Genomic DNA, 21,103 nt, shown 5'->3' on the forward strand with positions numbered 1-21,103 from the left:
GTTTGATTTTTCCAGATAATTCCGAGTATGCATCTAAAGTAGGGGTCCTTCATTCCTTAATTCATTACTTGATTAAACATGCCTTGCTTTCCTATTTAACAGTACATTAACTGTTCTTTGGGCTCAGCCATAATGTTTGTGGTGCTTACAGGCATGACTATATTATCTTCATTGTCTTTCTTGTTCACTTACTCTATCTTTTCTTTAGATTAAGCACTCTTTCACTGTCTCACTATCTTATTACATTATGTTATTTCATTTTAAGGTAATTCAACCCGATAAACAAATGATATTATTCAATGGATAGAGTTTTAATATCAATTACCGACACAAAAATAAGTGTTATGTATGCATCATTGATGTCATACGCTCAATTATTGGGTGACTTTCATATGGTCAATACCACTATCCCTGACTCCTTTCTCATTCTATCAATTACAACTTACAGACTCAGGAATTATTTCTACTGTACACATGCATATTTGCTTATAAGCAAGTTTTTCTCCTTGTGGTGACTAAAGGACTGAAATACACTTTCTACATGATGTGCTTGACATGCTGAACTTGGTTGCCAGCCGTGACAATTATTACTCTTGCAACCGGAGAGTAAGGGTTGCAATTATAGCAAATAAGCTCTTTTTTTTCAATTTCGTCAATGGGTTTGGTAGGTATGCTGTATCAGGACAAAGGAGAATGCAACCTTTTCTACCTGCACCAATTGATGACTTCACATTGGCATTATGCCATTCAGCAGAAGTAGAAATTCATACAATGATGCTGCTTAAGTGTTTTAAATATGTACGTGATAAAAATGAATGATTGACTTGGCTTCAAATCTTTAAACTCTTCCTGGATGATGGAAACCATTTTATTAGCTAACGAATGCAGTTTTCAGAAGTTTATTTTTGTTATCCAAGGCATCATGGCAGTTGTTTCATACATTTTTACTTTTTACAGCAATCTCTGAGATATATTCATAACTTAAGGATATTTTTTATGGATATCAATATTTTTCTCATGGCTAAAATGAATGGTGAAAATGATATGAACAAGTGATTCTTTAAAGACTCATGCGTACATGCCAAAATCTGGCAGCTCCATTAGGTTTCACCTCATGCAGGCCTTAGGATAATTTTTTTGATATCAGGAGGAGCATTTTTGCTATGTAATGTATGACATCGCTGCTGAGTGCTTCATGAGAGGCAGGAGGGAAATGGAGGAGAATATCCAGCTTGCCAATCTTAGGTGTATTTTTATATTCACATTTGTGATATTTAAAATATTCCTGGAGTCGTAGCATTAATGCTATGTGAATTGTATATGGGCCACCATTAAAATGTATAGCAGCTACGTCCAAACTATAACATACATTTTTCTCATAGAACATGAAATTGCGATCATTTATTTGTTCAATGCCTCTCTCAGTTGATCATCATTTCTGAAGCTCCTTACCATCATATCAAGCAAAAATGGTTTTATGGATACGTACTGTTTTTACCAGGTCTGGAATATAATTCCTATGCTATGTTTATGGTTTTCAGAGTGAAAAATAGGGGATCTTTTGGCATGGATCTTGCCACCACTGAGTCAAACCAAGCTTACATATCTACTTAATAAAAAATTTCTGAGCCCAAGAGTATAATTTTTCCTACCACTTCATCCTTGAAGAGGGTTACGTAGTCGGCTGCAAAAAAATGGGGAAGAGACTCCTTTGATCCAGATGGAAACTCATGGAATTTATGTGATTCGCAACTATCGGTTAAGCCTCAAATTATTTACTAGGTTTTTTCATTGGCTGTAGAGACCACCCAGCTATGGAGTTAAAAATATTTTTTAAATACCTTACAGTATTATTTTTATGATCACGTCATAGTTTTTTGAAAGAAATAAATTCTGAGAAAGGTCAGCCGTCAATATGCTTTATTTTAGGAAATAAATTCATCAGAGTTCCTCGGAAGCTTCGTTGATCAAGATAAACTATTTTGATTTTAATTTTCCATCATTTAAAATTATTTTACCCTCCAAGGTGCCCTATGCGTTACAAGTCATAGAAAATATTGTATGAAGTCTTGGATTTTATTTACCATAAAATACATTGTAGTGCTAGATATTTGTTGGATGCATTCTAAAAGACAATAATTATGAGAGAGAATATAAAATATACATTTGAGTGGTGTTTATTTTATATGGTTTCTAGGTGTGAGACAATTTATTTTTTTATGCGTATAATATCAATGTAGATGAAAAATTGCTGTGGAATTGTTAAATAAATCATAAAAACTCGAGAATAAGGGGGAATTGTGACTTTTAAAGGCACTAAAATTTTATAAGGTATGCCTATGGATTTGCAGGGCACAAGTTACGAATAAAATGATTTAAAATGCAGTAAAATTTTCAGTTAAGTCATTGGAGAATATGATATTGAGGAAGAACTAGATTTAAAGAAAAATGAGCTATGAGCAATCTTGTTCGTGATGGACTGTGTAGGAAAAAAAAGTGCAAAGGTTTGAAGTTTTGGTTATGTATGAGGTGTTTCATTCAATGCATTATTATATTTGGTGATAAGAGTTTGAAAAAAAAATTCAATCCAAAATTCCTTATTCCTTAAGATGTTCAACCCTGGCATATTACCCACAATGAATGACAGCATCTGAACAGGTTGAGGAAGGAAAAATAGGAATGGCAGAAATAAAGATACATATTGCAGAAAAGGTATTGTGTCCCTAGGATTATGAGAATTAAATATGCCTTCATCATTGAGTAATTTGGAAGGGAATCACTGGAAATGAAGACATGCGGAGGGAAGCTGGGAGGAGTACAAGAAAAACACAGAAGCTGAGCAAATGGAAGAGAAAGGAAAAAGAATAGAAGACCTTGAATAAGATGGGGCAAGGATTTAGCAGGAGACATTCAGGAGGAATGCTGGAATATGAAGGATAAAATGGATGTATAGAAGACAAGTTAGAAGAAAGGAATGCCTGTCCTGATACGATGGGGCATTGCAAAGATGTAACAAAAAATCTAAAGTTAATAAAGAGTTTTTGTTGACATATTCTTTATCTGAATTTTGGGAATCATATTGGATGGGGAATCACCAAGGTCCTCTAAGTTTTTTTATATTTTGCCATAAGATTTTGTTTGGGAAGCTTCTGCTCAGCAAATTGAACCTGATATGGTCAGCAGATATTGATTGATTGTTGTTTGTTGGAGATAAATTATATTCACTCCATTTGATGTGATTAATTTTTATCTCTGCTCATATGAGTTCATTTAAAGCTAATGCTGAAGGAAGGGAGGTTAAATATATGGAAAAAGATAATACCTGTATCTTACTTGTTTTCCCAAGGTCTTTATAAAAATTGACGTGGCCTTGAGCTCTATTGAGAGGATGTTTTTTTATAATTATGAACTTAATCAAGCATTTTTTTCTGCAAATTGTTTCCCGTTGTGGTATAAGTTATGTTTAATGTTTAAGTGCTGCTTACAAATGTCATTTTACTTAATAAATGTGACTCATAAGTGGCTGTGTTTTTACATATTAAATTGACTTCAACAATTTATTCAGTCATAACTTCTGTGATACATCCCAAAATATCAGAAGTTACAAAATTCCGGTCTCTGGAAAAATTGTTTTCATCATTAAAAGTGGAATAAGAAAATACACCTGTAAATTTTGTTGCTACTGAATAGATTTTAGTTCATGCATCTGAATTTTCTCTAGTTTAACAGTCTCCTCTGTCTCTTTTTGGTGTCTTTTTGTTTATTTGATTCAACTCAATAGAATTGATGAGGTGAAAGTTTTGGCAACTATTTTATTTTCGTGAATTAAAGTTGGATCAGATCTTTCAGATAGTTTTAATACTATGCACTTCATTAACCCTCTTTAGTGCTGCGGGCCGTTATATAGGCCTTTTTTTCTCAGGCCAAAAGTGTCACGAGGTAATATATCTGATTTTGAGAGGACCAGAGTTGCAATTAGTAATTTTTCTGCAACTAATGTTTTGAATAAAAATCAAGATGAATTAGATAATTAGCAGTTTATATGTTAAGAGTGAAATAAAAAAAAACAATGTACCTATGTTGATGTATCAAAAAATGGTATCACTGAAATTTTAGCAGTATGAAGCCTGCAAGCCGTATGTCTGTTTGGCTATCATATGGTTACCTATGAGAAATAGAGAGATGAATTTTAATTCACTTAGATTTGTTTAATGAATATTGCCTAAGTTTCCCATCTGGCTATACTCAGCCACCATTGCTTTCTTCTTGTGTCACAATCAAACAATTAGCGACAAAAAATCCCCATTACCTACCTTCTTTCAGAGGCAAGCAATGTGAAAATTTGTACCATTCAGCTGTGGGCTGCTGAGTACACAAGCACAGTAAGATGATGAAATAATGTGGGTACAGGTGAACAAAAACCCATCTGTACAAGGGAATCAGGCTATTTTCAGCTGATTTTTGTTCCTAGTTGCTTGTCTCTACTGGCCAGGGGTGTTACTCAATAATTACTATCTTTTCGACTGTAATGGTTAAAGAGCTTTATTATTATTATCAATAACAAACACTGTGTAACCTCCACAATATGTTTTAAACAAATATGGAGCCCTTCTACCATGTACAAGCTTCAAGTTTCAATTTAAGCTTTATTAATAGTTTTATTTTCACGTTGTCGTTCCATGGGCTGTTGTTGTTGTGTTTTTAAGGCTGTAGTAATTTTGTATGCAAATGTCCTGTTTTCACTATAAAGATGTGTTTATGTTTAATGGTGTTTACTATCTAGTGAATGTGTTGGCTACCGTAATATTTTCTGTTCTATGATTGTACTTGGCTCTTAATGATGGCCATCTTCACTCCATGTCCTGTAAAACAACTAAGCAGTGAATCTGTTAATCATGAGTAAATATTGAAGCATTCGCTTAAGTAAAACTGAGTGCATTAGACTTTCGCTCTACAATTGCTTCCACTTACAATGAATTTGTCTCACAATCTGAGCTGATTTTGAGTGAGCTTTTTAAATTGCAAATTTTATTTTGTTTTTCCACTCGTACAATGTCATTAGTTATGCAATTCTATGCCTTATTTACTTGAAAAACTCATTTTTAATATGGTACTATGTACATGTGATGCTGCTCTTTAAGCTAGCTATTTCTCCTAATATAGTCCCCCTCTGAATATAGTCCCCCCCCTAATTTTGAGGCTGCAGTTTCGGGAAAAGTTAAAAAAATGTGTTTGAATATTGTACCCGCCTTTACTTTTACCTTGGGCATTTTTGGAAAAAAGGGGGGACTAGATTCATACGTATACGGTAATACCTTGTTGAGAAATAATGCTGATTTAACATGTGATGGAATTTGATTTACCATTGGTCCTACGAAAAGGATAATTCTTGTAAAAAAAGGGTCTACTATACCTTTTTTGGAATTGGTTTACCATTTGTTAGTCAAGTTAAACTATGAAATCTCTTAGAAGTAATGCTGATGTTTTTAAATTGGTGATATTCTCGTTGAATTATATGTAAGGTTTGTGACAATCATCATATTGACCTGTTTCAAATGTATTATTGTATTTGATTGGTTGGAAGTCATGTTCTGAAAATCCAGTACTTATATGTCTGCTATTTTATGTCTCAATTACGGTATTCTTGCAAGGCTGAAGTCAGTGGGAGGACAGGATCAAGGGATACATTATATGTTAATTCCTTTCTCCAAAATACCCATCCCTTTCAAATGAACTTGAAAGAGAAATAATTATTCCCTTTTATAATTATTAATGAATATATTTTCAATATTCATTGCCAATAAATCCTTTGTACTATAATTGCCTTATTTTTGTACAATTGTTTTATAATATTATGCCTCACAGCATTGGATTTTATTCACCTGTTGAGAAGTTGTAAAAATAATTAATTATTAAATTAAAAAAATAATAAATTGGTAAATTTTTTCAATAATTGTCAAAAGTTTATCAGAGAAAGCATAGTGTAAGGTATCTGCTATTTTTTTTATTTCTTGCTGGAATCTTTTGTGATTTTCATTCAGTTTCATTTTCAATTTTTAAAGAATTTCCCATCAGCAAAACTTAATAGCCTCATATTCATTTTCAATTTATAAATTATTTGGATGGTCTGGTTGCACTGGCATTGGAATTTAAGAAAAATAATAATTTTAATGTAATCAAGAATGTTCTGTGATTATATGGATTGATCTAGTTGAATACAAAATTAACCATCAATTTCATTGTTCTGCCACTGGCTGATTTATTTAATTCATTTAAGCTCAGTTTATAGACCATTTTCTAGTCTTGGGGGCCGCGGTTATTAGATTTTAATTAGATTTTCTGCCATGCAGTGAGATGTGGAGTGATTATGAATTAGTATGGTAGTAAATGCTTTTTAATGTAATTAATCATCCCTTAATTTCTCCAGAATACACTCAGGGATAAAGAGCAATACATTGAGCAGCTTTTGAAGGAGAGGGAGTTGGAACGAGCCGAAGTAACTCGGGCTGCAAGCCAGGTGGATGATGCTGAACAGAAGTTATCCAATCTGAAGTTGGAGTTTGAGCAAGTAATGTGTTATTTTTTAATTCTTGTTGCTTTTGTTAACTTTTTATTTAATTATTGTTGGAGTCATGAGGATTAGAGCAGATATATGTGAGATGAGTGGCGTAACTAGGAGTATGCTTTATAGGGGGGCATGGAAGGAGGACCCCCCACCCCAGGCAATGGGGTTCCAGGAAAATTTTCGAAAAATGACATGCCTGGAAATACAAATTTTCATAATTTTGGCACTTCAAATTTAACTTGAAGCAGATGTTTAAGTCAAGAAATCTTTTTGTGCATCCGTATTTAATAGGCTTTTTTATTGTTACTGACATTTCTGGATTTTTTAAACTCATAAATTTCTGCAGGAATACAAAAAACTGCCCTCCCGGGAGGCCTGAGAAGGCTCCCCGAATATGTATAAAGTAATAAAACCACTTAATGTTAGTGAGTTTTACTTATAGATATGCTTTGAGAGACTTTGGCATGTTTTTATTGCTTGTGAGAAAATATTGGTTGCATGCAAAACTTTTATTCAAGAGATAACTTGGAATCTGAAAATGCTAGAGTTTCCTATTCTTGGAAATTCCGTTTGCAAAAGGCTTGATGTGGTTGACTTTTATTGGATCGTTGAATTATCCAAAGCTATCTTTGAGTGGAGAGAAATTAACAGTTATGTCTCTGTGAGGACAAATACAGCTCTAATTTTCTTGAGATTGAAACTACGTATTATATTAACTCTATGTAATTTTGATTGCAATTTTATTAGTTACCTTGTATTCGGCAGCTCAAATTTTATTTCTATTTTATGATCTAAATGCTATTGTTTTAGGTATATGAATTCTCTTATTTTTGTGTCAATTTCCTTTTCACAGTATCAGGAGCAGATGCAAGCACAATTGCAGGACGCCCAGCTGATGCTATCTGGCATTGAGCTGGACAAAAGGGAGCTTGCAACTCAGCTGGAAGAAGAGAGGAGAAGAGTGGAAGATTTACAATTTCGCTTTGAGGAAGCTTCGATTGCCAAGATTGATATGGAGGTAAGGAGTTTTAAATCTCCAGGGAGCTATTTAATAAATTCACTTCTCTTGCAGGTCAAGTGGTTCATGCCTGGTTGATATCTATGATATTTGGTGTTTTTACCTGGTGTATGGCATGTGTGAAAAAAGCTCTCTTAAGCTTCTCATTAGGTCACACTATAAAAATTCCAAGTATTACCTGATTCAGTCATCATTCAGTACTATTGCTCTTGAGTGTGTTCTTCTTTGATAGAGCTTCAAATTCATTCATACTTTAATGTAAACGAGGCCATGTTTTGCTATGGTTTTAAGCTGGATTGAGTACAGAGGTGCGAAAGTACAAGGGATGGATGGTGGTTTAGAGTGTCTTCTTCGTAGGAATCAGAATATTTTACCCAAACCTCTTAGGCAGGGGCGGATCCAGGATTTTTTTCTGGGAGGGGCACAAGCAAGGCCGTATCCAGGATTTTGTTCTGGGTGGGGCACAAGGATACCTCGTAATACAAAATGAATGCAATGATAATGGGACCGTATTAAATATCATGCATATTTTTGAGGGTCTGGGGGGGGCACGTGCCCCCGTGCCCCCCCCCTGGATCCGCCTATGCTCTTAGGTATCACTTATACTCACTAATTCAAGAAGTGGTCATATGGTATAGTCATGTCATACACTGGAAGAAAATTTATTATTGCACTGGAGTATTTGTATATGATGCATTTTTAAAATTTAGACAAAAATGAGCAAAATTGTCATTTTTTCGGTCAGAAGGATCATATTTTAAGTATTATGATGTTAGCAATCATGCAGAACTGGAATTATGATCTTAATTTTCCAGTCGAGGGCATACTTTTATATGAATAGATAATGTAACACTGTACTCCATGTGGTAATCATTGTTGGGAGGAGGAAACCCTCAACATATAACCATTTGCCTTTATTCTCAATGAAGATAAATAGGTTCATGTTTTCCAGTTGACACTGTGGAAGTCATTTCAAAAAACAGTCAAGATCGGGCAAAGAGATGGGGAAATTACTAGGTATACTATGTAATAGCTTGTCAGTTTTTTTTTCCGATTTCAAGTTTCTTAAGATTTCAGGGCTAGTTATCCTAAAGTTTTCTGTTCTGCCAAAAAATTGAATGTAAACCACCATATAAGACACTTCACTGACAAGGCTTTTTAATTTTGTAATCATTCATTCACTTATAATCATCCGTGTGTCCATATATGACCTCCCCCTAAATTCTTCACTTCAAAGAATTCACAATTGATAGTCTAAATTTGTAGTATATTTTCAATAAAATCTAGTCATATCATGGAAGGCTTACTGATAATGATTCACCAGGAAAATGCAGCAATTTTAACTAGAAGTTTACCTTCAAAGACAAGGATTATTGAAGTTTTTTTGATGTCATAGGTGCATGGATTTCAATGTTAAACTAAAAAACTGTCCAAAATGTTGTGTTAAATTAATGGTATTATTTTTACTGTGAATCGTAATGTATATATGTAAAGATAAGACGATGAGAGCATTTAATGGAGAACTGCATCAAACTAATATCAGGGTTGTTGACCAATATTAATTATGACTGGATATAATTGTCTGGGAATTTCTAGGAATTTAATAGAAGTTTAAGGCTTTATTAATGTATTTCATGTGGTATTTTTGTGGAATTTATTAGGTTTTAAAAGAAGATAGTGTATAGGATTTGATAGGCAGAGAGATAATCACAGACCACCTCATCCAGACCTATTTTTATCTTTTGTGATTTATGTATTTATACGGAGTGCATTTACTATGGTGAATTCACAATAATTGCCATGGGAGAATAAATCTCTTGAACTGTTGATCAAAGTATGGATCTTGGCCTCTGTGCAGACTGCTATGCCATCTGGGTTCATTAATTCCATGACAATTTACGTAGGCTCATAGTTAACCTAGCCTAAGGTTATTAGTGAATTTTAGCCTAAGGTTAATGGATCAATGCATGGTCCTGCAGTTTTCATCCCATGGCAATCATTGTCTACTTACGTTTTTGGTGAATGAACATAAGGTATTACTCTGGTACTTTTTTTGATGGCCCAAAGCTGTGGGTACGTGAATGGCGGGCACCAAATGCAGAAATGATATCATGGCAGCATGGATAGAAAAAGGAAGATTCCTTAGTGTCTAGTTTACTTGTGAGTGACAGCTTGCATGGACTGGATCGACTCTGGTGAATGAAATTAAGATATTTTTGATGAAGTCTTTGGCATACAATTTTCAACTTGTGCTGCTTTGAACTCTCCTGATTGGCATGTAGCCTTCAGTTGAATGTGCTCACCAGCCATGCATGCATATTACATATTACGTACTTCCTAGGCTGGTTGGTTAAATGCTGGGGGAGAGGGCGGAAGGGGCAAGGGATTTGAAGAAGAGGGACGCATGTGGCAATGCTCTCACAGTGGGCTCATTTTCAGTAAGTGTGGTGCCACATCAAATGAGTGTTTCCAGTCCTGTCTCAAGAGTGAAGTGAACTGGATCGGGGATATGGAATCCTGGGACATTTCATAATACAGCACACTCCCGATTATCCTGGTTAATGATGGGGAGAGACGGCACGAATAATTGGAAAACACGGACAATCCAAACTTTCACTTTAATGTCTTGCAATGTTCATAATTTACGTAAAACAAACAATATATTAATATTGTTATTATTTATGCAGTTATTCTGTTATTAAAGAGTACTTCCTGGACTCATTGAGAGCTTCCTTTGCCAGTTCGCTATCTTTTTATTGGCGATAACATGGCTGTACTTGTATTATTGATGCTCCATGCCAGGCCTGGTTTCGGAAACCACACATCCGTGGCTGTGTGATCACAGATACAGAAAAGTGGTTCGCATGAATGCTTCAAAACCACCGCTCGATGTCGGAAACTACACTGTTAGGCATCACGCCACGTAGTCGCATCTCGCACAAGTTGCCCGGGTTGCAACTGCTGCGCGACGTGTATCCATGATCAAGGAGCACTGTCGCGCATTGCGTGGCGTGGAATACAGGAACACAGTGCTCCCGTGAATGTAGCTAGTGCGTGACTGCTTCCATTTTAGGAAGGGGATTCTAACAGAAATAATAAGCCTGGTGTATCCTAGCATTCATGCCGTAATTCCGATGATTTTGCATCCGATTTTTTTATTAAGATCGTAGAAAAAATTGAGCAAGAGTAAAAACCATGCACAGATAAACTGCAGCCAGATAATTGGGAGTCTGCTGTACTTGTACAATGCCTAAGTAATTTATCATTTTGCTTCTTATTCATCCATTTTCAGCTCTACAAAAGTCTCTCATGCATTGCTCACTGATAATTGCTCTGGGTAATTTTTTAAATGTAGTCTTTAGTGTTAGTAAGTCCAACTTTCATCTCCTAGCGTACAATGTGAAATTGATAAACTAACTCCTTGTTCAGAAAACCTTATCTGAAATTCATCGTGGAGGAAGTTGGTGTGATGGTGTAACTGGTAACACACTACCTGACTGGCATTTAACCCGTTCAGTGCAAAGCACTTCAATTGACATGGGCCCATCCAAATCAATTTACAGAACACATCAATCAACCTACCCTTTTTCTCAGCCAGGGTTTATTTTCTTCGCTCTCATACAAGGCTATTTCTCTTTCATCATTCTTTAGGTAATAAATTTTGACTTCTGTAGGTTTCTAGCAACCATGTGGTGTACATTTTTTTGGACCACTGCTTGTTAGCCTTTGCAGAGTGTGACTTTTCTTCATCTCCAGTTTTCAGTCACAAAATCAATCAGTTCCTGATGACTTTCCGCTGAATCAGTTCATCGTTGATTGTGTGAAGAGATCTGTAATCAAATCCTGGCAGGGACGAATGAGATTTTCATCATGAATTACATCCTTGGTTGAAAAAAAAATGAAAAATTGATGTTTTATCATATGAGATCTTGAATAGCACCTGGTTTCTCTTTTGTGTTGCAGATCAACTGCTGGCAAATATGTATTGTTTTCCAACAGCAATTCGAGTTCCATTATTTTCAGGGTTTTGATATTGTATCTGGCTGTTATCACCTACGTTAATTTGTAGAATGAATCATTTTTAAACATTACATATATTGGTCTCCATCTAATTTTTTATTAGGCTTGCATCATCTTACTTGAGTGAAGCTGTCCTTATCCAAAATTTATGATCTGAAATTTTCAGATCTAGAGCACCATGTTTCAGGTCTGAAATTGGACAGTTAAAAACTGGTATGGAACAATAAGGAACTCACAAGACATATTGAGCTGATATGGAGCCACTCAGAAAATTATAGAACTACTATGAAGTCAATAGAGAACTAATATGGAGCATATGGAACCAATATCTGATGTATGAAACAGGGTTTAGAACTGGTGAGGACCACATGCGACATTCATAGAACACATGTAACTGGTAAGAAAACAGTCAAGAACTGACGGGAATAGCATGGAACCAAGAGAGAGACAATATGAAAAGGAACAGAGTGTGACTCATATGGAACAGATGTGGGATAAGATGAACTGGTTGGGAACATATTTGAATGTTAGGGAACTGGTGGGGAATAGGAATAAGGGACACAATGTTTTGGTCTATGAAACGTCAGGTAAATTACCATTGGAAAGAAGTGAAATGGAATTGATTCTTCTCTCCATATAAATGACATTTCTGATCCTCAGGTTCCATACTACATTCAATGTTGTACTATTGAAGGATGATGAAGATAATGTGGATCAATGGTGACAAGTAACGAGGAAGTGCTAAGAAGAGTGAGAGAAAAGAGAAGTCTTCTAAAAACCTGAAGCAGAAGATGGGACAACTTAGTTGGCCACATTTTGAGGCACGATGGCCCAATGAAAACAATTTTAGAAGGACAGGTCGAAGGGAAGAAGGGCAAAGGATGGCCTCGAATGAGTTATATAAGACAGGTTGTAAAGGATGTAAAAGAGAAGAAATACGTTGCTATGAAAAGGTTGGCGGATTGGAGCACTGCGTCAAACCAATCTTATGATTGTTGACTAATGGTGATAATGAGGTTCTATACTTGGAACTTACTTTCCATATCAGGAACATGCACCTGTTCAATTCCTGAAACTTCAGTTCCATACCGGTTCCATATCAGTTTCAGATCTGACTTCGTTTGGGAATTGATTAGACATTTTTGATTGGGTTATGAACATTTTTTTCTCTAACCTAGCCATTATTCCTTGGCTGATTCTTGAATTAAATGAATCATGCATAATTATCTATTTTGTATACATATGAAGTGATGCAGCCTGTCGGATTTCATTTCTAAGCCTTGGTTCTAGTGTGAGGAGGCATATGAAATCATTATGTTGCACATAAATTGTTTTATATCATCACTTGCCATCATTCATTTAATTTTATGCAAGTTTTCATCATTATTTTTATTACTACTCATAGACATAATTCATTGCTTTTTTTCTTTTTCTTTATACTCTTATAGTAAAAGTAATTTGTTCATTGAAGCACTATTTGACATTTGAAAATGCCCATCATCACTGTGTTTTTATTTTCAGAAGAGGAGACTGGAACGACAAGTGAGTGTTTTTACAGATGAGTAAACAAAGTTATTCCTATCTTTGAATGCAGCCATGTGAAGTGAATGTTGTCATGCTCTTCTTTCCTATCCACCTTTCATCAATGCTAAAGTTTTTCATCCTAACGTGTTGTCTCATGTAATTTGTTGTCATGTTATTGGTAATTGTTGGATCACTAATGTAACAGTTTCTGTGTGAAGATTTACGACATGGATCATTGTGAGTAATTTAACTGTGAAGCTTGAACTTAATGTTAATTGACTTGGTAGAAATGCATGAGTAAGTACTTGAAATTATTTTGACTGTCCTTATACGATAGCAAAAATGTGATTGTCCTACTGCTGGCCTTTAATCTCTTATGCTTGGATACTGATTATTATATATATTTGTCTTCCGTATTGCATGGTAATTAATTTGTTACATCTATTCTGTTTATTTTATAATTTATTCCAGAATTACAGAGTTGAAAGTGTAATGCATGAAGTAAGGAAATGTATGCATGCATGATTTGAGTGCCGTTATTCTATGTTAATTGTTATATTGTGTGTTAAAATCCTTTATAGATGAAGTGAATTTGTATGAGACTTATATATCAAGAGTAATATTTTAAAAGGGCATTTTGTTGTCTATGCATATATGCATATATGTTTGCCAATCGAAGTTCAATTTCATTTTAGTACATAATTAAGGACATATTGGTCTCACGCATAACATCAACCATGCTCCATCTTTTCCCCTCATCATAGTCTTAATTGTTTTTGGGTCCCTATAAATATGTCTAATGTATGTACAATCATTCACTCTTGGTAGATGAAATCAAATGGTGGAAAAATTGTGTTAAAATTGTCAAGCGTAGCAGATATTTGAGCTGAAGTTTTCTTTCCTGTGTTTGGTCCAGCTGCAGGAAATCATATTCTCATCGTCTCCCCATTCCAACTGAGCATGAGAACCCCCTATTAACCTCTCATGTGTGAATCATGCTTGTATTTTTCAACCTTTTCCAATCCATATTAAGTACATATCTCATTCTTTTTCCCCCTAATTCTCATACATTTGGAAAATGCTTAACCTGTGTCCATCCTCCTCTTATTAGGACTTTGCTGTCCAAACAGCTCAGTCACATAAATTTTGAGTTAATAAGTAAGAAAAATGTTTACTTTTTCCTGAAAGTATTAAATGTACAAATCAAAAAGACCTTGTGAAAAGTCTTCATATTGGGATAATTGGATTTCTCTGCTGTAGACAGTAAAGCTAAATGTTATTTTTTCTTAAATTATGATTCCCTCATAATAGAGATGTGCAGGCTTTATTGTTGGCCCACTGACTTAGCTGGAACGGAATGATTTAGAGACAAACATGTGAGGTTGTACTAGACTTTTGAGGAGTTCAAACTTGAGTAAAAATGATGTGGATGGATAATAGTAATAATAATAATATGCCTTTATTGGGCGAGATTGAGACTAGAAAGTCCCCATCTTCCATCTAACCCCTAAAAAAAATCGCCGTTGCATGATGTTAGTGAATTTATGGACTTTCTTAAATGACTCTTCATTGAACCCTTTCATTCTATTTCCAATCAGGGTCAGGATGAGGTCCACCTGGAGAGGATCAAGGAGCTGGAGAAAGCATTGCAGGATGAGAGGAAGCGGGCCGAGGAATTGGAGCTGGAGTCGAACCGGGCATTCGAGATGGAGGAAAACTTGGCCAAAGTCAGGGAGGAGGCAGAGCAGGAGCTGAGGGTCAAAATCGAAGAATTGGGGACTCAGCTGGCACAGAAGGAAACCATCCTGGGCGAAAAGGAGCAGGCACTCCAAGCTCAGGAAAAAGAGATGACCGTCCTTAAGTCAGAAGTGGAAGGTAATGTAACAAGTGATTTACGGATGCAGTTTAGCCCATATATGTGAGAAAAACTTGCGTATACCATATTTTCATTTGTTATTATGTATTCTCTTTCTTGGGTAATATCTCTATTTGGGTAAACTCTTCTTGGGATTTCCGTCGGGTTAATTCATCCATTAATGCCAATGTATCGAACTCCGACTCGGGACTCATCCTCAGGGCTGCTGAATGTTGTTTTGTTTGTTTGTTTATCCATTTGGAAAATGCTTAAATTTAATTTTTTTTGTGAAAATTTAAATTTAAATTTTCACTAACAATTAAAAAAACATTCAGCCCTGAGGATGAGCCTCAAGTAGGAGCTTGAAACATCGGCCATTATGGATAAATTAATCCGGAGGGAATCCCGAGAACAATTTACCCACATTATTCGCCGGGGAAGCGTCAAATCATATTTCACAATATCTCTATTTGTTTAAATAGCTACGTAAAAATGTTTTCCCTGAAATTCATCCATTTGCAAACTTCAGTTTCTGACCTGCATAGCCTGGTGTTTAGTTTCTAAAATTTTAAGAACTGGAACGCATACCCATCATTTAATCTTTGATAAATGATTTTCAAATATAAGCTGATGTCCCCCTAAAACTTTTTATTTTTAAAACCTGTATTAAAAATTAAAATGAGCAATCAACCAAACCCTGAGAGGAGCCGGAATGTTGTTCCAGTGCATTTCGGCCAAAATTAAGCACTGGCCTTACCTTACCTTCTACCGATTTATTTCTGTGGTAAGTCATTTGCCTAAAATAATCCTGTGATCTATAATTAGCTGGGTATTCATAAAGTTTTAGTACATATCTCAATAAATATCCAACTATTTAATCCCTTTTACATGTACTAAGTATTTTAACTATGCAATTTAATTTTATGTCATACCAAAAGATTTGTTCTTGTGAAAGTTGCATGATTACAAGTTTTTACATTTTTTAATTATTTTTCTCCTTTGCCCAGGACTGAAAAAGAAATCTATTGCTCAAGAAGAGGGGGAGAAGTCGCATTCGGTTGACTTGGAAACAATGAAGCAGGAAAATGCTCAGCTCGTACAAAGAATACAGGCAGCTGAGGACAAGTTCAACCAAGTTTTGAAAGAAAAGCAATTGATGGTAAATTAATGTAAAATAAATCGTGCCCAACGTTTTGGTGCCCTTATAGGGCAACAATGTCACTAAGTCTCCTCTTAGTGCCATCATGTCAGAGTGATACATAACTCCATCCTGAAGAGTAATAATGCCCTGCTCTGTTGAAACTGGTCATAATGGCTGTTGTATTTCAACTGTGAATACTATGGGAACCTGAACAATGGCTAAGTTTTCATTCAAGTCCCCTCTTTAACGTATGCTAAAATATTCCTTAGAAATAAATCATCAATGGCATTTAAAAAACTTGTAGTAGTAGTCTACCTGTTAAAGTAGGTTTACATGGAGCATTTTCAAACGACTCCAACCTTCTCCCATCCCATCATAGGCTTACCACTTAAATTCATTGGAAGTCCTCCTCCCTTTCATTCTATGAATCCTATTCTCTTCCTCCCTTACCCCAATTACCTAGTACTTTTCTCTCTAACATGGCTTTTAAAATCCCCTCCTCAATCAGTTCTTGCTCCATCCAAACCCTCTGTCTCCTCATCAAGGAGTCTTCTGTCCCCTCCCACCATGTCTTACACTTCATTATAAGTTAGGTATTTTCTTTTACCTGCATTTAGTAATTTAACTCTATCAGTCTTATGCAATTTCTAAAATTTTCTTAATTTTATTAACTCGTCTTGATTTTCTTACTCATTAGGAGGAAAAGGTGAATGAACTCCAGGCACTAAATACTGAGAAGGTTAAGAGTGAATCTGAAATATCTACAAGACTCGTTAAGGAGACCGAACGCATAGCAGAACTAGAATCTCAGCTTTGTATAGCAGTATGTATTTTTGTATCTTAATAATTTGTATGAAGTTTTGTTTTTGAGTGTGGAATTATATTGTTGATGATGGAAGTGAAGGAATCTTAGCACTCTACCAATTTTCTGTGTGACTTTTTAGGGGTTACTTTATCTTCACCAATCAGATAGAGGAAGATTGTATAAAATGATTTTTTTAAATCAGTTGTAGATAGTAGATATAAACATGCTTTGAGTTAATGTTTGTTATTCATAGGGAGTTATTTCTTGAGAAGAAATTCTAACTGTGAATGTACTGACTGTTTTAAGTGCAACCCTCTTAGTGCCATGATTGGATATACATACTGGCTTTTGCTTCTAAGAGCCACAAGCTGATATAACTGCTTTGTTGGAAGTTTTATTGTTTGAATTAATAATAATGCAGCAACTAAACTTTTGAATAAAAATAATGAATTTAAATTTAATTAATTAGTTAAACATTAATGTGTTAAGTGTTGAATAAAAAAAAACATGTCGATAAACCAAAAAAATGCCATCACTGAAATGTTTTCTCGAAGGTGTTACGTTTTGGTGATGGTTTTCCGGGTTTACACCGCGTTGATACATGTTTTGCGGACGACAGTTTCGGGTGCGTTCCAGCTCCCGTCTTCGGGTCCAAATGATTTGCAGATCTGTGATCCTTATTTATTCACAGCTAGTCAGACGGATGTTGAGTTTTAATTCCATTGTTGGAAAAGCCGTTTGAAAGATGAGGATAAAGGATAGCCGTCTTCCCTATTGAAGTTATTTGGGTGACTCGCTATTTCAATCGCCTCCCTTATCAGCCTAGGGAAATATTTATAAGGGAGGCGATTGAAATAGCGAGTCACCCAAATAACTTCAATAGGGAAGACGGCTATCCTTTATCCTCATATTTCAAACGGCTTTTCCAACAATGGAATTAAAACTCAACATCCGTCTGACTAGCTGTGAATAAATAAGGATCACAGATCTGCAAATCATTTGGACCCGAAGACGGGAGCTGGAACGCACCCGAAACTGTCGTCCGCAAAACATGTATCAACGCGGTGTAAACCCGGAAAACCATCACCAAATAAATAACCGCGGAAGCCTCCGTAATGGTGTTACGTCTTATTTGATACCCTTGATATTTCTTGCTATGACCATTCCAAGCAGTTGAAGAGGGTTTAGTTTATCATAGCTAGTGTTAATCCAAGTAAGTGAGGTAAATACAAAATTAATATTTTCCTCTATCCTTCTTGATTTTCTTGAATTTTAGTGGAAAATAACTTGCTAGTTTAGTAGATTGAGTCGTGTGTTTGATGGAGGACATGAGTAAGGCATTACAGTTCATTTATGCCCATTTGGTGCAAGTGAAAAACCTTTTCATATTTGATGATTTAGATGCTACAATCAATGCATTGTGAATTGTTACTGTCAGGCTCATTGTTTTTTTCCCTTCTATATCATTTTTTTGCAGAGTGAAGAAGTAAAAGGAGCCACCGAAAAATATTCCTCTTACCTATCAGAAAGTAAAAAGGACATAGAGGAGTTGAAAAAGGCCAAGGATGAAGAAATTAGTAGCTTGAAGCAGTCACTGCAGAAGGAAGCAGAAGCTGCATTGAAGCTTAAAGTATGCATTAAAATTTTTCTATTTCTTGCATATTTTTATTGTGCCAACTTTCTGTATGGTCTATGGAGCAACATTATGATAATTCAATGCATATGAAGTGCATCAAATATCAAAATTAGTAAAAAATTGTTTTGAAATGAGCACATGCTCAGCCTCAACCATTTCATAGAATTTTATGGCCCCCAGCCTGCGTAGCGACCTGCCCAACAGCGTAGTCATCTACATATGTTGCCATTTGCCACAGTTTATTTGTTCATTATGGCCATTGGTGTCGTCAGCATCAACTCTTTGGGGGGGAGACAAATGGGGTTATATTAAATTTTTTATACAATTTAGGGGGGGACAAAACTGACTGTTCAAATATTGGGGGACACGTCCCCCATGTCCCCTATGGCAGCAACGCCCGTGATTATGGCTCGGAGGCAGGCATTCTGCTAAAGTAGCTCTTCAGTTTATTTGAAGGTTTCTGAAGAATTCTGTGATAAGTTTTATTGAATCATTTCAAAGTTAAAGTTTTTTGTATGTAAGCTGCAGATAAGGATTTTTATTTGCAAATTTTTATTTTCATAAGAGAACTGATTTCTCAAATCACCTTTCATGAAAAAAGTGTGAAATTACTTGCATTTATTGTGTAAATAATGTAACAGCATGCATGAAAATTTTTCATAGGTATAATAAATACTTTATTCTGTAAGTTAGATCAGTCACTCTAATAATGATGCTTTCTCCATTGCAGCAAGAAGAAGTTGATAAAATGTCTCAAATGTGCTCAGAAATTAAGGCTGAGAGTCAGAAAGACTTGGAAGAGTTGAAGAATCGCAAGGATTCAGAAATTGAAGGTTTAAGGATGTCACTCACTAAGAATGGTGATGAAGCATTGAAAGCAAAGGTTTGTGAAATTATTTTTAATCTCTTTGTGTATGTAATTTTTATTGCATTCATTAGTGATGGATTTTCTGTCTGTGGAAGCTGCAATGCAGATTGAAGCTGTGGTAAAATGTTTATAGCTCTACATCCCAGTATATACAATTTCACCGCATAAATATTCACTAAAGCTTATTTATGTTCATGCTTCAAACAAGCCAATGTAAAAGGGATTAGTAATGGTGGAGAAATTTACACATACATATTTTTCTTTGGCTTTTGGATAACTAATGAAGTTGTAATTTTTTGATGACCATGATTTTTTTAAAATTTCATCAAGCTTTCTATATTTCCAGTGTTTTTAGCTTTTGTGCAGCTTATAACTAAAATGATATCATGAGCGAATAATATTGTATGTTACATGTGGTTAGCCCTGTCATTTCATAACTTTGGAAATATTTAGGAAAAAATTCATTAAGCGGATGAACATTCTGTATCCTCAAGCCAATACCAGCAACACAAATGGTAATGTTACAATTAGTAATTATTGTGAACGATGTGCATTATTTTCCAACAGCTAGCCCTATTTGAGAGTTGCCATCACCCTAAATTTTCATCCCTATCCTTCAATAAATGTTATCACCTGACATAATAAATGTTATCACCTCTCACCCTAGTATCTGCTACCATCACATCCCTCCTTTCTCTCTAGGAAACAGAATAATAGACCTTGTTCACATTCATAGTGATGTTGATAGTGTCCATATTCTCACCTTCTGTTTGGGAAGCTCTGCATCTTCATTGGTTGGCACTCTTATAGTGCTGGAGGGTTCTTGAGTATAGAATGCTCAGAAGGCAATACTTAGGCAATGGGCAGCAAGTGTTAATTGTTTGAATGTATAGTCAGTCTGTAACAATCAATGGAACGAATGTAATAAGATTTTGAAAATCCATGCTGATATCATTTGCGCTAATTTAATTACATGTATATAATGCATTTTATGATGATTTACCAAAAGTTTTCAATATTCATGCAGAGGAGTTGATAAGTTTAAGATGGATTTCATTGATTTGTTGTCGTTGTAAGTGAGGGAGAAAATCCAGGATAAAATTCATTTCATCACTTACCTTAAATCTCATGATTTTCATTTCCAAGTAGAATGATGATAAATATTTTATTTATTGTGGTAAGATTGTTATTGGAGTATAAATCTCCATTTTTATGGATTAAAAATGTGTGTACATGTAAGGCAAATATTTTCTAAATTAATTTTTCTGTTTTCAAGGCTTGCATGCAATAAAAAAATGATAGACCTTTACTCCAACAGCAAACCGTCTTATATAGTTAGAGGTCAAGATGAAAATTCATTCTGTTTTATTTACTTTAATAGCAAGAAGAATTGGACAAGATGTCGCAGATGTTCTCTGACTTGAAAGCGGAAAGCAAGAAGGAAATGGAAGAGTTGAAGACTCGCAAGGATGCTGAAATTGAAGGCTTGAAGCAGTCACTCGTCAAGCATGGAGATGAAGCATTGAAAGCAAAGGTTAGAGAATTTTTTGTCTACATTAGGGAATTTTTTTGGGGAGTGATGAATAAACTAGCGGATTTTTTGGTGAAATATTGTGTTGTGCCATCAACTTTTGTTCTTATTTTCTAATAATTTAAAATCAGTATGAAATC

At 35.2% G+C, this 21,103-nt stretch overlaps 1 protein-coding gene across 16 annotated transcripts in view; it reads left to right on the plus strand.

The window, feature by feature from the left end:
* LOC124158755 (CAP-Gly domain-containing linker protein 1) overlaps positions 1 to 21,103 on the plus strand; it is a 278,670-nt gene that overhangs the window by 231,755 nt on the left and 25,812 nt on the right. For 14 of the 16 annotated variants that reach the window (XM_046534030.1, XM_046534032.1, XM_046534039.1 and 11 more), the window contains 9 exons: positions 6,428 to 6,568; positions 7,419 to 7,583; positions 13,125 to 13,145; positions 14,726 to 15,002; positions 15,990 to 16,141; positions 16,821 to 16,946; positions 18,406 to 18,558; positions 19,295 to 19,447; positions 20,814 to 20,966. In XM_046534030.1, coding sequence (XP_046389986.1) covers positions 6,428 to 6,568; positions 7,419 to 7,583; positions 13,125 to 13,145; positions 14,726 to 15,002; positions 15,990 to 16,141; positions 16,821 to 16,946; positions 18,406 to 18,558; positions 19,295 to 19,447; positions 20,814 to 20,966 — 1,341 coding nt within the window. The remainder of the gene's footprint in view (positions 1 to 6,427; positions 6,569 to 7,418; positions 7,584 to 13,124; positions 13,146 to 14,725; positions 15,003 to 15,989; positions 16,142 to 16,820; positions 16,947 to 18,405; positions 18,559 to 19,294; positions 19,448 to 20,813; positions 20,967 to 21,103) is intronic. The other 2 variants (XM_046534041.1, XM_046534033.1) reach the window with 2 other exon arrangements.

Source organism: Ischnura elegans, chromosome 5, assembly GCF_921293095.1.
Source record: "Ischnura elegans chromosome 5, ioIscEleg1.1, whole genome shotgun sequence".
In the NCBI taxonomy this organism is placed as follows: domain Eukaryota; kingdom Metazoa; phylum Arthropoda; class Insecta; order Odonata; family Coenagrionidae; genus Ischnura; species Ischnura elegans.